Source organism: Lacerta agilis, chromosome 5 (assembly GCF_009819535.1).
Source record: "Lacerta agilis isolate rLacAgi1 chromosome 5, rLacAgi1.pri, whole genome shotgun sequence".
Lineage (NCBI taxonomy): Eukaryota > Metazoa > Chordata > Lepidosauria > Squamata > Lacertidae > Lacerta > Lacerta agilis.
In genome coordinates this window covers 36,069,537-36,086,716 of record NC_046316.1, presented here as the reverse complement: position 1 = coordinate 36,086,716, position 17,180 = coordinate 36,069,537, and the positions used below count along the sequence as shown (strand labels likewise).

Genomic DNA, 17,180 nt, shown 5'->3' with positions numbered 1-17,180 from the left:
ACGCCTCCCCTGGACACTCAGAAATAAGCTGTACTTCTGTATGGCAGTGAAGCAGCAAATTGAATTCTCATAATATGTTTTGAAAATGAGTCTTGTTAGGTTTGATGAGGTGGAAAAGGTACTGAGTTCACTGGTTTGTTCCAATACATTCAGTATACTTTAGCTGGCTGTTTGCCACGGCTAATCTTTTTAATGGCAGTGTAGCTTGTAAACCCATTTGGTGGAGAGCTATGCATCTCAGTTTCATAATATCACGCCAAGTAGGATGGTAAATAAGTTTCTCTTCAAGCATGAAAGCATTTTGTTTCAATCCCACAAATCTTATTTTAAAACCTTCATCTTGAAGACCTCTATAATCCCATTTTCCCCCAATCTAGCAATAAGCAGAATAGATTTCAATTCTTTAAAATTACATATCTATTTATTTTTCTGTTTTTCAAAATGCATCCTTCGAGTGTTTTTACCTTTCACACAAATGTACTAAGCACTTGACTTAATAAATAACATCATTCCTTAAACAAACAAAAAGAAGCCCAATCTTGCTGTACTGCCTATTTATTTAAAAACACTCCTGTTTGTTTATTTTAAGGTACTTCTCTATTTGGTTTAATCAACTTCCCAAAGTGGCTTTCAAAATATAGTTTTAAAAATAAAACAATTCAACAAATTGCAATACAATTACAAAGGGGGGGAACCTGCAAGAAATTAGAAGTGAGCATGGAAAGAAATAGCACCTGTATTTGTTTTTGTTACTTAAATTTGCCTGGTAAAACTTGGAAGTTTTTGCTAACAGATGTTGCATTTGAGTTTGGTCTTTTCCTGTCCCCACAGCTATCCGTACAGTGAAGATTGTAGCCAGGGAATGCAGTATATGAACACTAGATGCCCAGCTTGGTGTGACAGGATCCTTATGTCACATTCTGCCAAAGAGCTGATTCTAAAGGTAAGGGGCTGACTTGAAAGCATAGGACTCTTTTTTTTTTTTACTATTGAGAATTGCCTCGAGCCTGCTAGAAAATATGGTGGCATATGGTTTCATTTATTAAACAAGTTTCCAGCCCTCATGTTTTGGAGATCGGGATCTGAAAGCTCAGAACAACTGGGTGTTCAGTGAAAATCCCACTGTGCGAGTGGAACAGTAGCATTGGATACACAACCCTACGCTCCTTGGATTCTCAGCCATCCTTAGCAAAAATCCAATGATTATCAGATCATTGGATTTTTGTACTAATCATTTCACCTACCTTGTATGCTCTGTACAGAACTTTTCAAGATAGCTTATAAAAGTCACTTCCATTGGGCTGTTAGTTGTTTGCTAAGCATTTCACGCCTTATTCCAAGGTTATTTGCCACAGGCCCTGTGGTAAGTCGCCATGTTTAGTTAGGGGGTCAAGCTGTGTCTAAGGATGTGGACAGAACCACAGAACGCAAACACTAGGATTGTGCTCTGAGGGGGGGCGGGGAAATGACCCGAAATTTTAAAAAGATAGAGAGTAGGGTGTGCTCCTCCGCCCCACCCATTTTAACATCTTTTTGTCATTTAAAACGTTCTTAATTTACCTTGGGTTATCCAGGTCTCCTTATCTGAATCCGTTCATGGTGCGCGCTCTATATATTTCCACATTGGCGCAATCCAATGTACATAGCACTCCCACATATTATCCAAATGTTTTGAACGTCCCCTAGGCTAGCTATTCAAACAAATGAGGCTGCACTGCATTCTAATGAATTGGGACTTCCAGGAAATTCCCTTTATTTCACCGTCCCATTCATGAGCCTGATTTGACCAGACCAGGGACACAGCCCAGATGCCCTCCCATTATTCTTTTCTGGGCGCTTCTCCTCCATCCTCGCTCCCGCTGTAAGCACATGAAGGCATATCCTGGGGGACCTGGCCAAACTATGCACAACAGCCAGCTAACAAGATGGGGAGCAATTATGCTTACCCGATCTTAGGTTCAAGATTATGGCACTTCCTCCCATTGGTGATATGTTTTTCCCACTCAGTAACAGGGTAAAAGTTTGTAAGAATTTATGCATGGCATGAAAAAAAGGGGGGATAGAAAAGTTTTTCTTCCCCCTCTCATAACACTAATCTCGTAGACATCCAATGAGGTGGATGTTGGAAGATTCAGGGCAGATAAAATTTGAAAGTACTTGTTCAAACAGTGCATAATTGAACTATGGAACTCACTTCCGCAGGAGGCAGTGATGGTCATCAACTTGGGTGGCTTTATTAGAGGATTAGACAAATTCATGGAGGAGGAGGAGGATATCAAACAACAACTAGCCATGATGGCTATGTTTCACCTCCAGTGTCAGACACGGGAAACAGTCCCTGACAGATGCCCCTCCAACCTGCTTAAAAGCTTCCAGTGAAGGAGAATCCACCACTTTCCAATGTAGCCCATCCCATGGTTTAACAACTCTTAAAATCAGAATCTCCTTTCTTGTCATTTGAATCCATTGGTTTGGGGGTATGGAACAGCAGGAAACAAGCTTGCACCATCTCCTGTGTGACATTCCTTCAGATATTTGAAGTTGGCTATCGTATCACCTCTTAAGTCTTCTCCAAGCTAAAAATCTCCAGCTCCCTCAACCATTCCTCATAAGGCTTGCTTTCCAGAACCTTTATCATCTTGGTCGCCCTCCTCGGCACATGTTCCAGCTTGTCAATAACCTTCTTAAATCATAGTGCCCAGAACTGGACACAGTACTCCCAAATGTGGTCTGACCAAGGCAGAATACAGTGGTACTATGACCTCCCTTATCTCGACAGTACAGTGGAACCCCGGGTTATGCACACGATCCGTTCCGGGTCACCGTGCATAACTCAAACGCATGTAAAAAAAACAAAACCGAAAAACCAGAAGTCATGGGATTTGAACGCTTCTGCACATAGTGCGCAGAAGCGTTCTGCGCATCCAGCGGTCACGCACGCTCCAGAAAACACTTCTGGGGTGCGGGAGTGTGTATCCCGAACGTATGCAGCACGGAGCATACACAGCATGAGTTATGACTGAATACTTCCATTGATACAACCTAGAATTGCATTAGTTTGGTTTTTTAATGTGTTTTTTTGCTGCTGCTGCTGCATCATACTGTGGACTCCCACAGTTAAAGACATATCTTTTCCAGCTGGCCTTTGTAGACTAAAGAGATGGTTGGCTGTCACTGTGATTTCTATATTGCTACTATTTTGTAATGGAACAGTGAGTTAGATAGTTCTATTATGTTTTTTATTCTTTGGATACCCCCCTGAGAACACTGGTTGGACGAAGACCTTAAAAATATAATAAATAATAACTTAAACTTTGGAATCAAACCCCACCCATGTCACTCACTATGCAGCTTTGGTTGTCATCTCCAGCCTAAGTTCCCCCATCTGTAGAGCGGGAACAACAGTGGCCTATTTGTTGGAACACTAAGCAAAACAAATATTGTAAATTAAAACGTGCTGTAAATAAAGTAATACATTTTTCAGTGGAAGTATATGCAGGATTGTTTCTCCCAATCCACTGACCAAGTATTTAGAAGAGACACCAGTACTCTAAAAGCTACCTTTATTTAACAGCTGAGAACTCCCAAGATAAGCTATGTGATATCTGCGGATTAATGTGGCAGCCATGAGTCACAAAGGTGCTGTGGCTCGCCTGTGTAGCTACAGCTGCTAGTTTAACCCAGTGTAGAGCAACACAAATCTGGGGTTTTTCCAACTGGCAGCTAATTTTGCGATGTCAGAGATGGAAACCTTACTCTGGTAGTGCTTCAGTGCCTTCAAAGTGCCTGCAGGAAACGCAGAAATTTTAACACAAAGATTTTCAGGGCATCTGGTGAAAGTTACACCTGCTAAACTTCTGCAAGGTGGGTAAGATAGCTGTTAATTGCACAGGAGTCCTGCCAGAACAAGTCACTGGGTTGTCACTATCCCCTGGCCTCAGTTCTCTTATCTGTATAATGGGAATAATAGTCACCTACACCTCCAGTCGATTTATGGGGACAAGCAAAATTGTAAGGCACTCTGCTAGTTTTCAAAGTGCTGTATGAATGTAGAAGTAATGGTTGTTATTCAGCTAAGAGTAGACCCGGCCCCCTGAAATTACCAAACATGATTAAGATAGGTCCATTGCTGTCAATGGGTCTGAGTAAAACTTAGTTGAGCATCACCCAGCGTTTCTCCCCACCGCATCCCAAAAGCAAATTCAGCTCTGCAGATTTGGGCTTCTTTGTTTGTATAGGGCAAGAGCTTCTAGCCGTGCCCAAATTAGCAGGGAGCCCAAAACACCAGGCTCCATGCAGTAGGCTCCTTACAGATTGTACAGACATGGGGCTGTAAACAGCTTTTGCACAACCTCATTTATCATGCCACGGTCGGTTACCTCCCCAGCATGTTATTTTATGCTTGCTGAGCCCTAACACACCAAAGGTTGCCCGCTGCTCGAGAGTCACAGAACTGCCTGAGAGCATGGCGTAATGAATGCTCAGCTGAGTGGAGCGTGTTTCTGCTTGTGCGCTGCTGTAATTTGTTTATCTGTCTAAAGATTATGCACTCGAAAATCCACAATTTGACGCTGCCTTTGTAAATTATCAAGTCGCTTTTGATGAATGTATCTCCACTTCCGATGGCGGTGGCATTATGAACTTGAAATATTGGAAAGTGTTCATGCATACAATGCGGAAGGTTAGGGAGGGTGTGTGTGTGTGAGAGAGAGAGATAGATTCCCAGGCAAGCATGCTAGAAAGCAAATATGACCTTAAGTTTTCTTACTGCATTAAAGATAATTCAGTTTTAACTTTATAGTCCCAAATGCGGCTGTTTATATATAAAGTTCTTGCCCAGTCAAACTTGACTGATTACAGATGAGGGAAAGCTTGACTGTTTTTCATCAGAATTAAATGAGGATGGCAAACTATTTGCAAGCACAGCTGCGGTTGCATGTATGGAAGATCTGGGGAGAAGGGTGTGGGCTCCAGATTTAATTATCTCGCAGTTTAACCAGCCTGAGAAATTGCAAGTCAGAGTCAGTCTCTCTACCTCCCTCTTAAGTGATTGCTTTAGCAGGGTCATTATGCTAGATAAACAAAGAAGATGGTCAGCGTTGGTCGATGTAACAGTCGATGCAGTAGCAAAAGCTGTGTCGATTTCATTATTTGTTTGAAGAGGGGAGGATAAAGGGAATAAAGTGCCAGGGTAGAACAGAGTGGAAATAAATCAAGCGGCGGGGATATTGCTCATTCACCTCTCATTTTGAGAGGCGTTTTTATGTAAAAATCCAAAATTCCATTTAAATAAATAGCAAGACTCCCATTGATTCAGATATTTCCAGCCTTCATTCCTAAGTAAGATCTGGTTGAAAGCCAACTCCACTGAAATCATAGGGAATCCCAAACATATGCTTACTATTGATATATCTGATGAAGGGGGGAAATATATTTCCATTTTTAAAAAACCACATGTAGGGTGGAGAGGGGGTTTAAAATCCATTTCCTTTTCCCAGTATTTCCAATTCTGTGCAACAGAAGACCCTAATTAGATCTAAACAGGGTTGATACCAAATCTGGTAATAGGATTAGAGCTGAAAGCATTAATCACTTTATCAGTGCCCCTAATCGATTAAGGCATTTAATTGTGGATTTGAAAAATAGGAGTTTAAGAACTGTGAAGACTGACAAGCACCTTCAGCTTGGGAGTAGCCTAAGGGTGTCAACTGAAGTGCTGTGTAGAACACACCCAATTTAAAACCGGCCTAGAAGTTGCATTTAGTTTAGTTGTGATTTCCTGCCCCATAAATGTGGTTAGGAACTGGGGTATCTATGAGTTAAAGCATGATTCTGCCCATGCCTGCTCATAACTAAGTCCCATTAAGTTCGATGGGGTTTATTCCCGGGAAAGCAGGTAAGGATTTCAGCCTTACAACCCAAAGATTACAGTATAGGAATGGAGGAAACTGTTGCTGGACTACAACTTCCATCATCCCATAATCACACTGATAGGAATTGGAGTCCAACAACATCTGGAAGGCCACAGGTTCACCATTCCTGCTGTAGGGAATCCCACTGAGTGTACGTCAGATTACAGCTTTTGGTAGCTAGCTAACAGAAACCAGTCTTCATTAATGCAGAAGCAGAGTTGCCTGCATTAAAATACAGGGTTGTTTGTTTTTTTAATTAATCAATCAATTAATTAACTGGTTAATTAATTGGCCAGTGAAAACCAGAATGTTCAAAAAAGATGTCAGGGCAGCAGCCAAACAAACTTTAAAATTACCAAAATGAAAAATGAAACAAAAAACCCATTGTGAAAACAAAGCCACAATAAAAGAAACAAAGCTACAATAAAAGGAACAAACAAGTAAAGATATAATAATCTAAAATGCCTGGTTTTAACTTGGCACTGAAAAGAGTGCAGTGTCAACACTAGGTTTACCTTCCTCAGGGGAAATAAAAAATTCTTTCCAGTAGCACCTTAGAGACGAACTAAGTTTGTTCTTGGTATGAGCTTTCTTCAGAACTGAAGAAGTGTGCATGCACATGAAAGCTCATACCAAGAACAAACACAGTTGGTCTCTAAGGTGCTACTGGAAAGAAATTTTTATTTTGTTTTGACTATGGCAGACCAACACGACCACCTGTAACTTCCTGGGGGGGGTATTCCACATCAGGGTGCCATCACAAAGTAGGCCCTCACTTTTCATCCACTCAGACATGATGCACTTCTAAAGACTGAACACATTAGGATGGTTGCCTGGCTCTCTTTGAGCAGGTTGATACAGGAAGAGCTCCCTTAAATATTTGGACCCACAGTAGTAATTGAGGGACAGCTTCAAATCTGTTAACACCCCTTCTAGAGCACATTTGAGGGCTGCATCCTTGAAGGTTTGTTTCCGACTACTGACCTGATAAGCCAAAGCTGAGCATTTTAAGGCCTCTTTTTAAACAGGAGTTAACTTACGTTCATTGTCCTCACTGAAATAAGTGGCATTTAAATGTGCTGGGCTTTGGCTATGTATTAGTAACATAACAACAGGGATACGAAATGAGAAAGTAGGAATTGCTTGCAGTGGAATGACAATCTAATAAAAGGAGACCTTTGCTGCTAAAGACATCAGAATCTCAGTGGCTGCATTTTGAATTTTTTCCAAATGCAGTTTACTCACTTTTCAAGATTTAACAGTGCAGTCCCACATGTCTACAGTACTGAGAATTAAGTCACAGCCAATTCTGTGAGGTTTACTCTTGAGTAAGTGGGTCTAGGCCTGTTGCCTAAGTAGGGTAAGAGTTATTATGTTCCTAGACAGGCATGTGAGTTAATAATGCCTAGGAGCAGATCTTGCAATTCTTTGCATATATGTGAAGTTGGCATTCACCCAGCTGGCTTTCCCCATCTGTGCCTAAAGTAGTAACATTTGGGGGGGGGGGTGAACGGTACGACTCTGAATACATTTCCTTGTCAGTGAGATCTATTGATTTTAACAGCCCTTATTCCCGGATGTCGATGTGTGTAGCTTCTCCCCTCCCCTCGGCTGCTGTGTGCATTTACATACCTGCGACTTTGCATTCTCGGTGCAAAGCCTCTCCAAACTATGGGCTTCTTTGTATGTTTTTACCTAGTCAGAAAACGATGAGAAGCAAGTGGTGTACGACCATATTGGACCAAATGTCTGCATGGGGGACCACAAGGTAAGGGGGCAACTTCTGTGGGATCCGGAAGCACGGCGCTCTTCCTTCGGGTGCAGTGTGACCTGGGGCGTTGGTGGGGCGGCGGAGGCTCTTTGCAGGAGAGATGCCCTCTTGCTTGGAAGGAGTCCCATGGAACAATATTGGGCTGTTTTTTTCCAGCAAACGTGCGTGGGATCTTGTTAGAAAACGGGAGCTGGGGAGCCTGAAAGGCGCTACCCAACGATCGGAAGTTGAAACCCACATGTAGGAAGTAGAGCGCGGCGACAGGCGTCCGTTTTGCGGAGTTTTCTGTGCATTGGGGCGAGTTGAGATTCAAAGGGGAGGGGCAAGATCAAGAGTGTGAAGTTCAGTGTCCTGGCGTTAAGGGGACCCAGGATCTGAAGGACCCTTGCGTTTTTATTTTCTGATCCGGGTATGAAAACTTGAAATAATGCTCGCTGCGCCACTTCCCCGCTTAGACACATTTTTAAAATCCGAAAATGAGGACCTACCGCTACCAGCAGGTTAGCAAGTACCCCCGAGCCCTCAACGTCCCGGTCCCTAGCAGTCAGTCCGCCTCGTCACGTTGCGGCAGAGAGTATAGTTTCCGACTCCAAAGGTGCGTAAAAGCAGCCTGACGCGCCCTTAGAAGCGCGCCCGGAGCAAAAGGTGAGGCTTCGCTTTCCCAGTCAGGAATCCGAAAGCCACGCCGCTTCGGATCCCGAAACGGGCAGAGCAGGAGGAGGTTTGAGGCCTGGTTTCCCTTTTCCCTGGGCGGATCTCCCTTCTCGACAGGCACGTCAACCCATTAATGGCTACTTAAGCCTGCGGTCTTAAAGACGCGTTTCCTCGAATCCAGCTAGCGACACCTGCGCTAGCGCAATCCTACGCGGAAGGATGGGCCAATGCATTCAGAGGCACTTACTCCGAGGTAACGCACTGAACTCCGGGTGTGTGTACGGTAGGAGGGCAGCCTAGATATCCCAGAGTGTGAGAATCGCCCCCTTTGGGCAAGGAATATCCATCCCTGTGTTTGAACTGATATTTGGATATATAGAAGGACCTAAGTTTTTTAGCTAACCAGAAAGAGTAGGCTATATTTAGTTTGTCATCCGATGTAAAAATGAGGTTCTTGGCGGGAGAGAGGCCGCTGGCGCCGCCCCAGTTTTACGTAGCCTACATACCTGAAAGTAAGTCCTACTATGAAAATGAATGGACCCGAGCAAACCTGGTTAAAAGTCGGGGGCTGCAGGTCAGCCCGGTAACGGGGCGCTCGTTCCGAAAGAGCCGCCCGATCCTACTCTAAAGTAAGCCTGCGTTCGACGGGACGGGCTGCTTGATTTCGATTGCAGCCCAAACCTCACGCATTGCAGCTGGATTCGCTGCCGAGGCCTGGAGCCCGCGGGTTCAAACAGGCGTCAACTCTTGCTTTGGTGCGCGTAAGGCACTGCAGTTACTCCTCGGGAAAAGACGCACGAGCTCGGGGCGGGCCCAAGGAAGACGCGCGTGGCTCTTCCAGGAGGCGGAGGATGACCCAGCCGGTGTTCCCCATGAGAAGCAAAGCGGGAGGGAATCCGGGAGGAGGAAACCGGGGTGCCTGAGACGGACGCCCTATTGCTTGGCTTGGGGCGCGGGGAGGCGGGAGGCGGCGTCGATGACTGCCTGGGCTCCACCTTCTAACCTCTTTCTTCTCTCCCTCCTTCCAGCCCGTGTTCCTGTCCTTCCGAATAGCCGCGGGGGCAGGTAAACCTATTGCCAATGTGCACAAGTGTTGTGTCGTGCAGTGATGTAGTGGTGGTAAATATCACATTAGATTTTTTTCCTTACCTCCTTCTTCTCTCCCCTCTTTGCTTTCGCGGTTTTTTAAAAAAAAAAATATTGTTGTTACTAGTATAATTTATTCCCTTCCGGCCCCCATATTTTTTGGTGGGGCCTTTTTTATTTTATTTGCTTGTTTAATTTTTAGTCTGTTAAAGAAAATAGAAAAAAAAAATCAGCTGCCAATCAATTCTGCAAACAGGGAAAAGATGCCTCCGAAACGAGAAGATCTTTCGAGAAAGCTCCTTGTAGTGAGGAGGGAGAGGAAGGACATGAGATGCATCCCATCGCTTATACCGTGACAGCTCTATTCATCCTCCGGAGTCCGGCGTGCCACGTTATTGTTTTTATTGTTTTTATTGTTATTATTATTTTATTGTAGGCTGTTGATCATACACTATTTTCTTTGGAGTCTGGGCTTTAGAGCCCCAAGTAAAAAAAAAAGAGAGAGTAACCTCTCATACCTCACCCTCTCGTAAATATTCCTGTGACATCAATTGTGGATTTTGTTTTGTTTGTTTTTTTAATTTTTATATGGAGATGCATATATTATGCCACAATCTGGTTGCCAAAACAAAACAAAAACCTAGTTTGCCGCGATGTACTGTGTTTTAGACTTCACTCTGCTTCCTTCTTTTTTTAAAAGTCTGTCAATGTGAAATTATATATAATATATATAATATTCAACATTTAAAAACTATTTTCATCACCCTTCTCTAGCTTCAAGCCAGGTTGGGATTTTGTACATTTGCCTTGTATAGAAGTCCTGGTGTGTTATTATTGTATGTTAACCAAGATTTATGGTCCCTGTGATTTTTTTGAAGTGAGGGGTGGGTTGCAGGGTGGGTTTTTTTGTTCTGTCCTGGTCATTTTTATAGACTTTTTTTGTTTTCTCATGTTATTTACTATACTGCCATGTTCCATGGTTTTTTGAATCACACAACAGCAGCTGCTTTCTATAAGTGTATATATTTATATATTTGTATGTGAGTGTGTATAGAAATATATATACACAGATATAGAAATAATAATTTATAATTACAAACCGTTTGTCTTTCCTGCTACAAAATAGCCTTTCCTCCTCCTCCTTCCCCCCCCCCACCAGCCCAGACTAGTCAAGGGGCAGTAAATCCCATTGTATTTTCCCCAAGTAGGTTTTAACTTCCAAAAACAATGGTGTGTTGTTGGGATCCACTTGGATGAAAAAAAATGGATCTTTCCCCACTGATACCTAATCCTGAAACACATTTACAGTACTTTGAACTGAAAGCAGATTTGACACCCCAATCCTAAGTGTGTTTACTTGGAAGTAAGTGTGAGTAGGGCTTACAGCAGCCCTATGCCTACTTACTCAAAGTTGCAGACCATGGGATTTGGGGTGGAGCCTTTGGGACACCTGCCCCCCCTCCCCGTGGAGCCCACTTCCAAGCTTCCCCCAGTTGCCAGCCCAACCGAAGGGCTTCTTTCACCAGTGTGTGTGTGTGTGTGTGTGCATATATACAGTACTTATATATGAAGAGAGCCAGAAACCTCACTCATCATCTGCCAATTGTAGTCACATATTTATGCAGCAAATTCTGGTGCCAAGTATTCTAGCTGAAGATAGGAAGAAGATGCAAAATAAAGGCACTTCAGCCCGGAGTCAGGTAGCAATTTTTGAGTATGACTAAGGGAGGAAATTGGGGGGGGGGGCAAATAGTCTGTAAATCTTCACTCTGATTGGGAGCTCTTCCCAGCCCACAGCCCCCCCTTTCTCTCAGCTCTCACCCCTCCCCATAAAGCATTAAAAGCCGATTAGCGAGCCTGTTGATGAAACACAAGCAGAGGGCTTTATTGATTTAATTTAGAACACTACCGAGTTCAGGGACCGGGCAATGGCGGGAGCTTTGGGAGGCTGCCTTGGGGGGGGGGGTTGTAAATCAATCCCACGCGTAGCGAGGGAGGAGGAGGAGCCCTCCCCGATTAAATCAGAGGAAACCCCCCCCCCCAATCGCTGGGTACTGTCACTGATGCGCACACGCTCTCCCCTCACCCCCCCCCCCCAATTCTGGTATTCTTACAGACACGTGTAAGGCTGGAGGAGAGAAACTACGCGGGGATTGGGAGGAAGTTTGTAATGTTTGCCTGTTCACTTTGAAATGAGCATTCTGGTTCTCAAGCAATAAAACTGATCATGGTGAAGACGGCTGCGTGTCTCTTGGGGTTTTGCCTCTCTTCCTATCGGCGTTACTATTGCAAGATAAATGGTTCAGAAAAAAGGGGGGAGCGCAAAGCTGCATTTCCAAACGTCGAAGACCTGGGTACAAGCGTCTCTCTCTCTCTCTCAACCTCCAACGCCAAGAGTGTCGACGGCCGAGGGGAGAGAATGGGTTTCTGCACATGCTCAGACACACCCTGATCACAGGTCATCGCCCCACGGGCTCCAGGGCCAAGACCGGATTGTCGGGCTAAACTTAAATGTCCCAGAGAGGCGAAGTACTCTCTGGAAGTACTCAGACGAAGTATTGCGGGGGGGGGGGCTTGTTTGGGTTTGGGGCCAAGAGAAAAGGGAATCAGTTATTTCTAATGTTTGTCTATCGGGATAGATTTATTTTTTGCTGGTGTAAACAACAAAATCTGCCCTTAGGATATTTTCGACTAAAACTCCCCAACCAGCACGTCCAGTGGTCAGGAGAGCAGCCCAAAACGTCTAGAGGACACCCGGTTGGAGGAGGCTGTTCTCACACCCAAACACACGGAAATAGGCGCAATACTATGCGCAATATTTATCTAGGCTCTAACTGCAGGGAACGCAATGAAGCTTACTCCTGAGTAAACCGGTTTCAACTCAGGCCCTAGTGATGTTCATCAACAGAACAGGCCTTCGTCAGCTTCGAATCCGAGGTAAATAAGGGGTCAGGAGTGCCAACTTGAATAAAATATTGTGGGGGCCCAGATAAGCCTCGCATCGCATAATCTTATCACGTGACACGGTACACACAGCAGTTGAAAGGGAATGCCTATCAAATGGGGAGCTCAAATATTTTGTGGGGGCTTCGTGGTTGGCTCCTATGCAAGGTGTCAACCCAAGTATTTGGGGGGTGGGCGCGGCGCAATCCTTTACGCCGAAGTAACTTGGAACAGGATAAGACTTCTCAGACGACGCGCATAAGGTCCTCGGGAGAGAGAAGAGCAATTTAAAAAAAAAAAAATCGCCTCCGTAATAAGCATTTAGTTAAGGAGCTTGGGCTATCCCATCAAGATCATGCCCATATTAAATGCCCTGAAAGCAGGGAAGCTATTTAAAGCTGCATCCCTGATTGGAGAGTTATTCCCACCGTCTGTCCTATTGAGAACCACATCCCTAGCAGGTGCTGCAAAAATGTTGCTTGGAGAGCTCAGCTGGCAGTCCTTTTAAGAGGTTACAGGAAGAAGCCAGTTTTAATCACGGTCCCTCCTCGCTGCTCTCCCGCCCCTCTCTAGGAAAGGGTTACAGGACAACGGTTCCCTTAAAAAATGGGTGAGATCCCTACGTGTCATAACGAGGATCCTGCGGAATTCCTGGGCACTTGCAGAGTCTCCATCTCTAGATCATCCTGTTCTCGGCAGAAAACCCTTCCCCTTTCCCATTCCCAAGCGGCTCCCACTTAAATTAGGGTCACCGGAGCATCATAAGCTCAAGTGCCTGGTTTCTTTCTTGCACCACCACATGTCTAGAAAGCAGCTGGCTTAGTCAGCTGAAGCCTGCGGGAAGCTTGCTTTGATCTTCGTCGGGATGCAATTAAAAAAAAGTTGTAACTAACTCCCAGCCCTTGCATAGTCTGTTGAGAGCCAGTGTGGTGTAATGGTTAGAGTGCTGGACTATGACCTAGGAGGCCAGGGTTCAAATCTCCACTTGGGGATGAAGCTCACTGGACGACCTTGGGCCAGTTACTATCTTCCAGCCTAGCCTACCTCACGGGGTTATTGTGAATATAAAATTGGCAGAGGGGGGGGGAGAGAACCATGTGCTACACTACCTTGAGCTCCTTGAAGGAAATTGTGGTTTATAAATGGAATAAGCGAAGCAAGTCCGCCAACAACCGCAATACGATCCGGGCTGGATCGATAAACCCCGTCGTGCTGCATCTGCAAAACCGATTGCAGGTCCCAATACACGGCCGCCTGGACTTCGGGCCAAGTCAGCTGGGCAGAGGGTAGCGAGTTCTCTGGGAAAATATTGGGGCCAACCCTTCCAACCAATTAAATCGCGGGAATTCTCTGACGTGGAGGAAGGCCCTGTCCAATCGAAGCCCAGGGAAGAGACTTTTAAATTCGGGTTCCTGAGAAGACTTTTACAAAAGCTCTAGCATTTCTTATATTTAAGGAACTGGGATGAAACTATCAAATGAGGAGCAGATGGAGGAGGAACGTCACCTAAGAGAACCCGATCCTGGCTCTCGGCGAGGAAAAGGCACGATTGTGCTTCTTTCGTGGGATACCTCTCCAAACGGTTAAACCAGCGGGTGGGGTGTCAAGAGGTAACTGGGTAATTTACATCAGAGTCAGCCCGTTGAGTCCCATCCGCACTGCACAGATCGCATCGCTATGCGCGCCAACAAGTGTGATTTGGCCACTATTCTGAGCTGACCCTCGTTCCCATCCAAAACGAATCTACTCCTGGTCCTAGAAAACTAGCTGCACACGAGCAGACGGAGTCACGCGTTTTTAAAACAAATACAGATAAATAAACTTAAAAAAACAACAAAACCGGAGCATATTCAAGAGCAACCTGTCACTCGTTATTTTCCTTTTTCCTACGTGATCTGTTCATCTGGAGACCGTAAAACATCCTCATAAATCTACCGCCCTCTTCCCCGTTCCCCTCGGTTATTCCGGAACCGTTTACGGCGGGAGCGGGATTTCGCCTGAGTAAGGAGTTCATCCTTTTATAAGAGCTAGGGCTAAACCAGCACACACACGCGCACGCGCGCGCACGCACACACACACAATTTCCTAGGTCGCTCCATCTTCCCTTCAACCAGGGGGGGGGGGGAGCAAGCGGTATGAATTAATATGCGAAGCCTAAATCCTTGATTTGCTAGGGTGGAAAGACCACTGCAAACCTTTGCACCCTAAGTAAACTCGCGCATATCGGGGTTGGATCCACAGACAGGAATCCCGTTGAAATCAGTGGCAGACTAATGTTTTCCAATATATTTCAGTGGGACCTGAGTTCAGCTCAATGCAGGCTCCAAACTTAACCGTGTCTACTCAGAAGTCAGTCCTACTGAATCCAGCTAACTGGGAGTTAAGGCTTCCATTGATTTCAACAGAAGCGGAGTTCAAACTGACTGACTCCGGATCTAGCCCATACTGCGCTCCATGTCAGTTTCCACATTCAGCTGAAAGTAATCACAGGTGGCGGAATCAACGAGAGTCCGTGTACGTGCGAACTATCTGTTAATCAGAGTAAGCCCAGTGTAAACCAAGCATATTTGATTTCCATGTCAGTTGTTTTCCAAAGGGTGTATGGGTAGGAAATTATTAATTATACCCTCGCACAAAGTTTTCTATATCTCTTTCTTTAAAACAGCAGCTTATTGCAATTCAGGCTAGGAATGAGCAGCCCTTCTCCTGCGAACTTGCCCGCTAGGAGCTGGTGAAACATAAAGCAGTTTCATTTAGGCTCGTCAGGGTAGGAGAGCGCAAAGTAACTGTTCAATCCGGAGCATGCAAGACTCAAGAAGCAGTTGCTTTATCAATGACTGGCCTTTTGGGACAATGGCGCCAAAAGCCACTTGTCAAAGAGACCTCGCATTACGTGTGAACGTAAAGATTTCGCTTTCTCTTTCCCAAATGCAGTGAAACAAAAAAGGCTGCGATCCTATAAACCCTTACTTGGGAGAAAGTTCCACTCAATTTAGTGGAACACAAGTCCACGTAGTGCATAAACGGAATCCGACTGAGGATCCCGGTTAATAATTAGCTCCATGAACCTTACTCACGAGTAAGTACATTTCCGGTCGCCGTTCAAGATCTTAATAGCCTGAGCCTTTCCCATTTGCTAGGAACTCAGCCCCATGCCCTTCTAGAACACGTGCAGTGAAGTGTGTTAAAATAGGATTCCGGATTTACCAGACAGATATGCAAAAGTCACAAAATAATGAGCGTATCCGTTGATTTGAACTGGAATTAAGACTGAAACCCTATATTTCCTTACCTGGGAATGAATCCCACTGAACTCAGCAGGGCTTACTTCTGAGTAGCCACTTAGGCTTGCACTGTAAGGCTGCGATGCTGGCATTCATTTCCACTTCAGTCAGAGACTTCCTAAAGCACCCTAATCACGTCTAATTGGAAACAAGCCTTGCTGAATTCAATGGGGCCTGCTCCCAGTATTGCAGCCTGAATACATGGGAGGAGGCCAGTCGCTATCCTCCCTAGAGTCTTGTTTTCTGCTTTTTAAGTGCGCTATTGCTCAGTACGAGTCATTGGGTACAGATCATTGTCGTTCAAAACTCGTGAATTAGTTCGCCCCAAGCCAGCCTCCATAACTGGACAGGCTGCCCGCCACGTTTTGGGTTGCTCGCGAAAAGGAATGATATAGATCAGACTCACCCAGAAGCACCTGTCTTATTCTGTGGCTCTTGAATCTAATAAGTAATTCTGGAGTTGGCTCGCGCGTCCTGTAGCTGAAGAAAATGGACGACTGCCGAAGAATTCTGTGCAGCCCGGGAACCTGCCAGAGAGCAGCCAATTCACATCCACCTCCTTCGTCTGGCAGCTCCGGTTTTAAGGGTTTGCTTCGAACGCCTAAATTACACGTTCGTTTAAAAACATGAACTCCCAGCTGAAAACGCTGGCTGCGAACACGCTGTGTATTTCAAGCGCCCTTATTCCCTCCCAAAGAACCCTGGGCGCTGTAGTTTGTAAAGCGTTGCTGGGAATTGGAACTCTTAAGAGAGGCAAACTACAGTACTGTACCCAGAATTCTTTGAGGGTGAGGATGTGTTTCGAATGTGCTTTAAAGGCATAGTGTGTATGCAGCAATAGAGGTGGCTTTTCCTTGGAAGGAGCTGAGTGGACAGCCCTACTAGGCTGCTGTGGACTGCGAGGGTTCAAAAGGAAGTTTTCTGGCACAGCAGCCATTCAACAGGTACAGCTTCCCCACCAGGGCATTTTCACGTGCCTTATTACACGATTTGTCCGGCAGGGTCTCTTTCCACCATCCCATCCCCTCAATTGCCACCGGAGCCCTTTTGGGGAGATGTCGTCACTGGTGCTGAACTGGCCCTGGGACCTTGCTCAGACAAAAAGCGTGGACTCTAGTCAACCATTCAGTTAGGGTCCCTCCCTTCTGCTTTAACAGCAGGGCCGTAAAAGCGGGCGGTTCTGTTTCGGAGCGGGAAGCATCCTTCGCTTATGGCAGGCTGGCGAAAGTGCCCCTCCCAGCACCGTAGACAAGCCCGAGGCGCTCGACGGAACCTCTCCGGGCAGCCAGCTGCGGCTTTCCAGTCCAGGTGAAAGGCTTTTTGTTTGTTTGTTTTTTGCTTGCTTCCCACCATTCCATTCCCTCTTCCTCCCCCAATTCCCCCCACTTGGAACAACCCATTTGAGCCATGTGCCTAGGTTGGCCTGTTCCAACTGTGCCTGGAAGGGAAGGGAAGGAGAGAAACAAACTCCGAACTAGACTCACGGGGGAAAAATACCTGCTCATTGACCCTGGGTGTATTGATCCTTTT

The 17,180-nt window shown here is 45.5% G+C and overlaps 1 protein-coding gene across 4 annotated transcripts in view; it reads left to right on the top strand.

Annotated features, from left to right (window-relative positions):
- INPP5A (inositol polyphosphate-5-phosphatase A) overlaps nt 1-9,832 on the top strand; it is a 234,576-nt gene extending 224,744 nt beyond the window's left edge. For 2 of the 4 annotated variants that reach the window (XM_033149337.1, XM_033149335.1), the window contains 4 exons: nt 832-943; nt 7,612-7,680; nt 9,366-9,456; nt 9,680-9,816. In XM_033149337.1, coding sequence (XP_033005228.1) covers nt 832-943; nt 7,612-7,680; nt 9,366-9,446 — 262 coding nt within the window. In that variant the 3' untranslated portion in view covers nt 9,447-9,456; nt 9,680-9,816. Of the gene's footprint in view, nt 1-831; nt 944-7,611; nt 7,681-9,365; nt 9,457-9,625 lie in introns of all 4 variants that reach the window. The other 2 variants (XM_033149334.1, XM_033149336.1) reach the window with 2 other exon arrangements.
- The last annotated feature ends 7,348 nt before the right edge of the window (nt 9,833-17,180 follow it).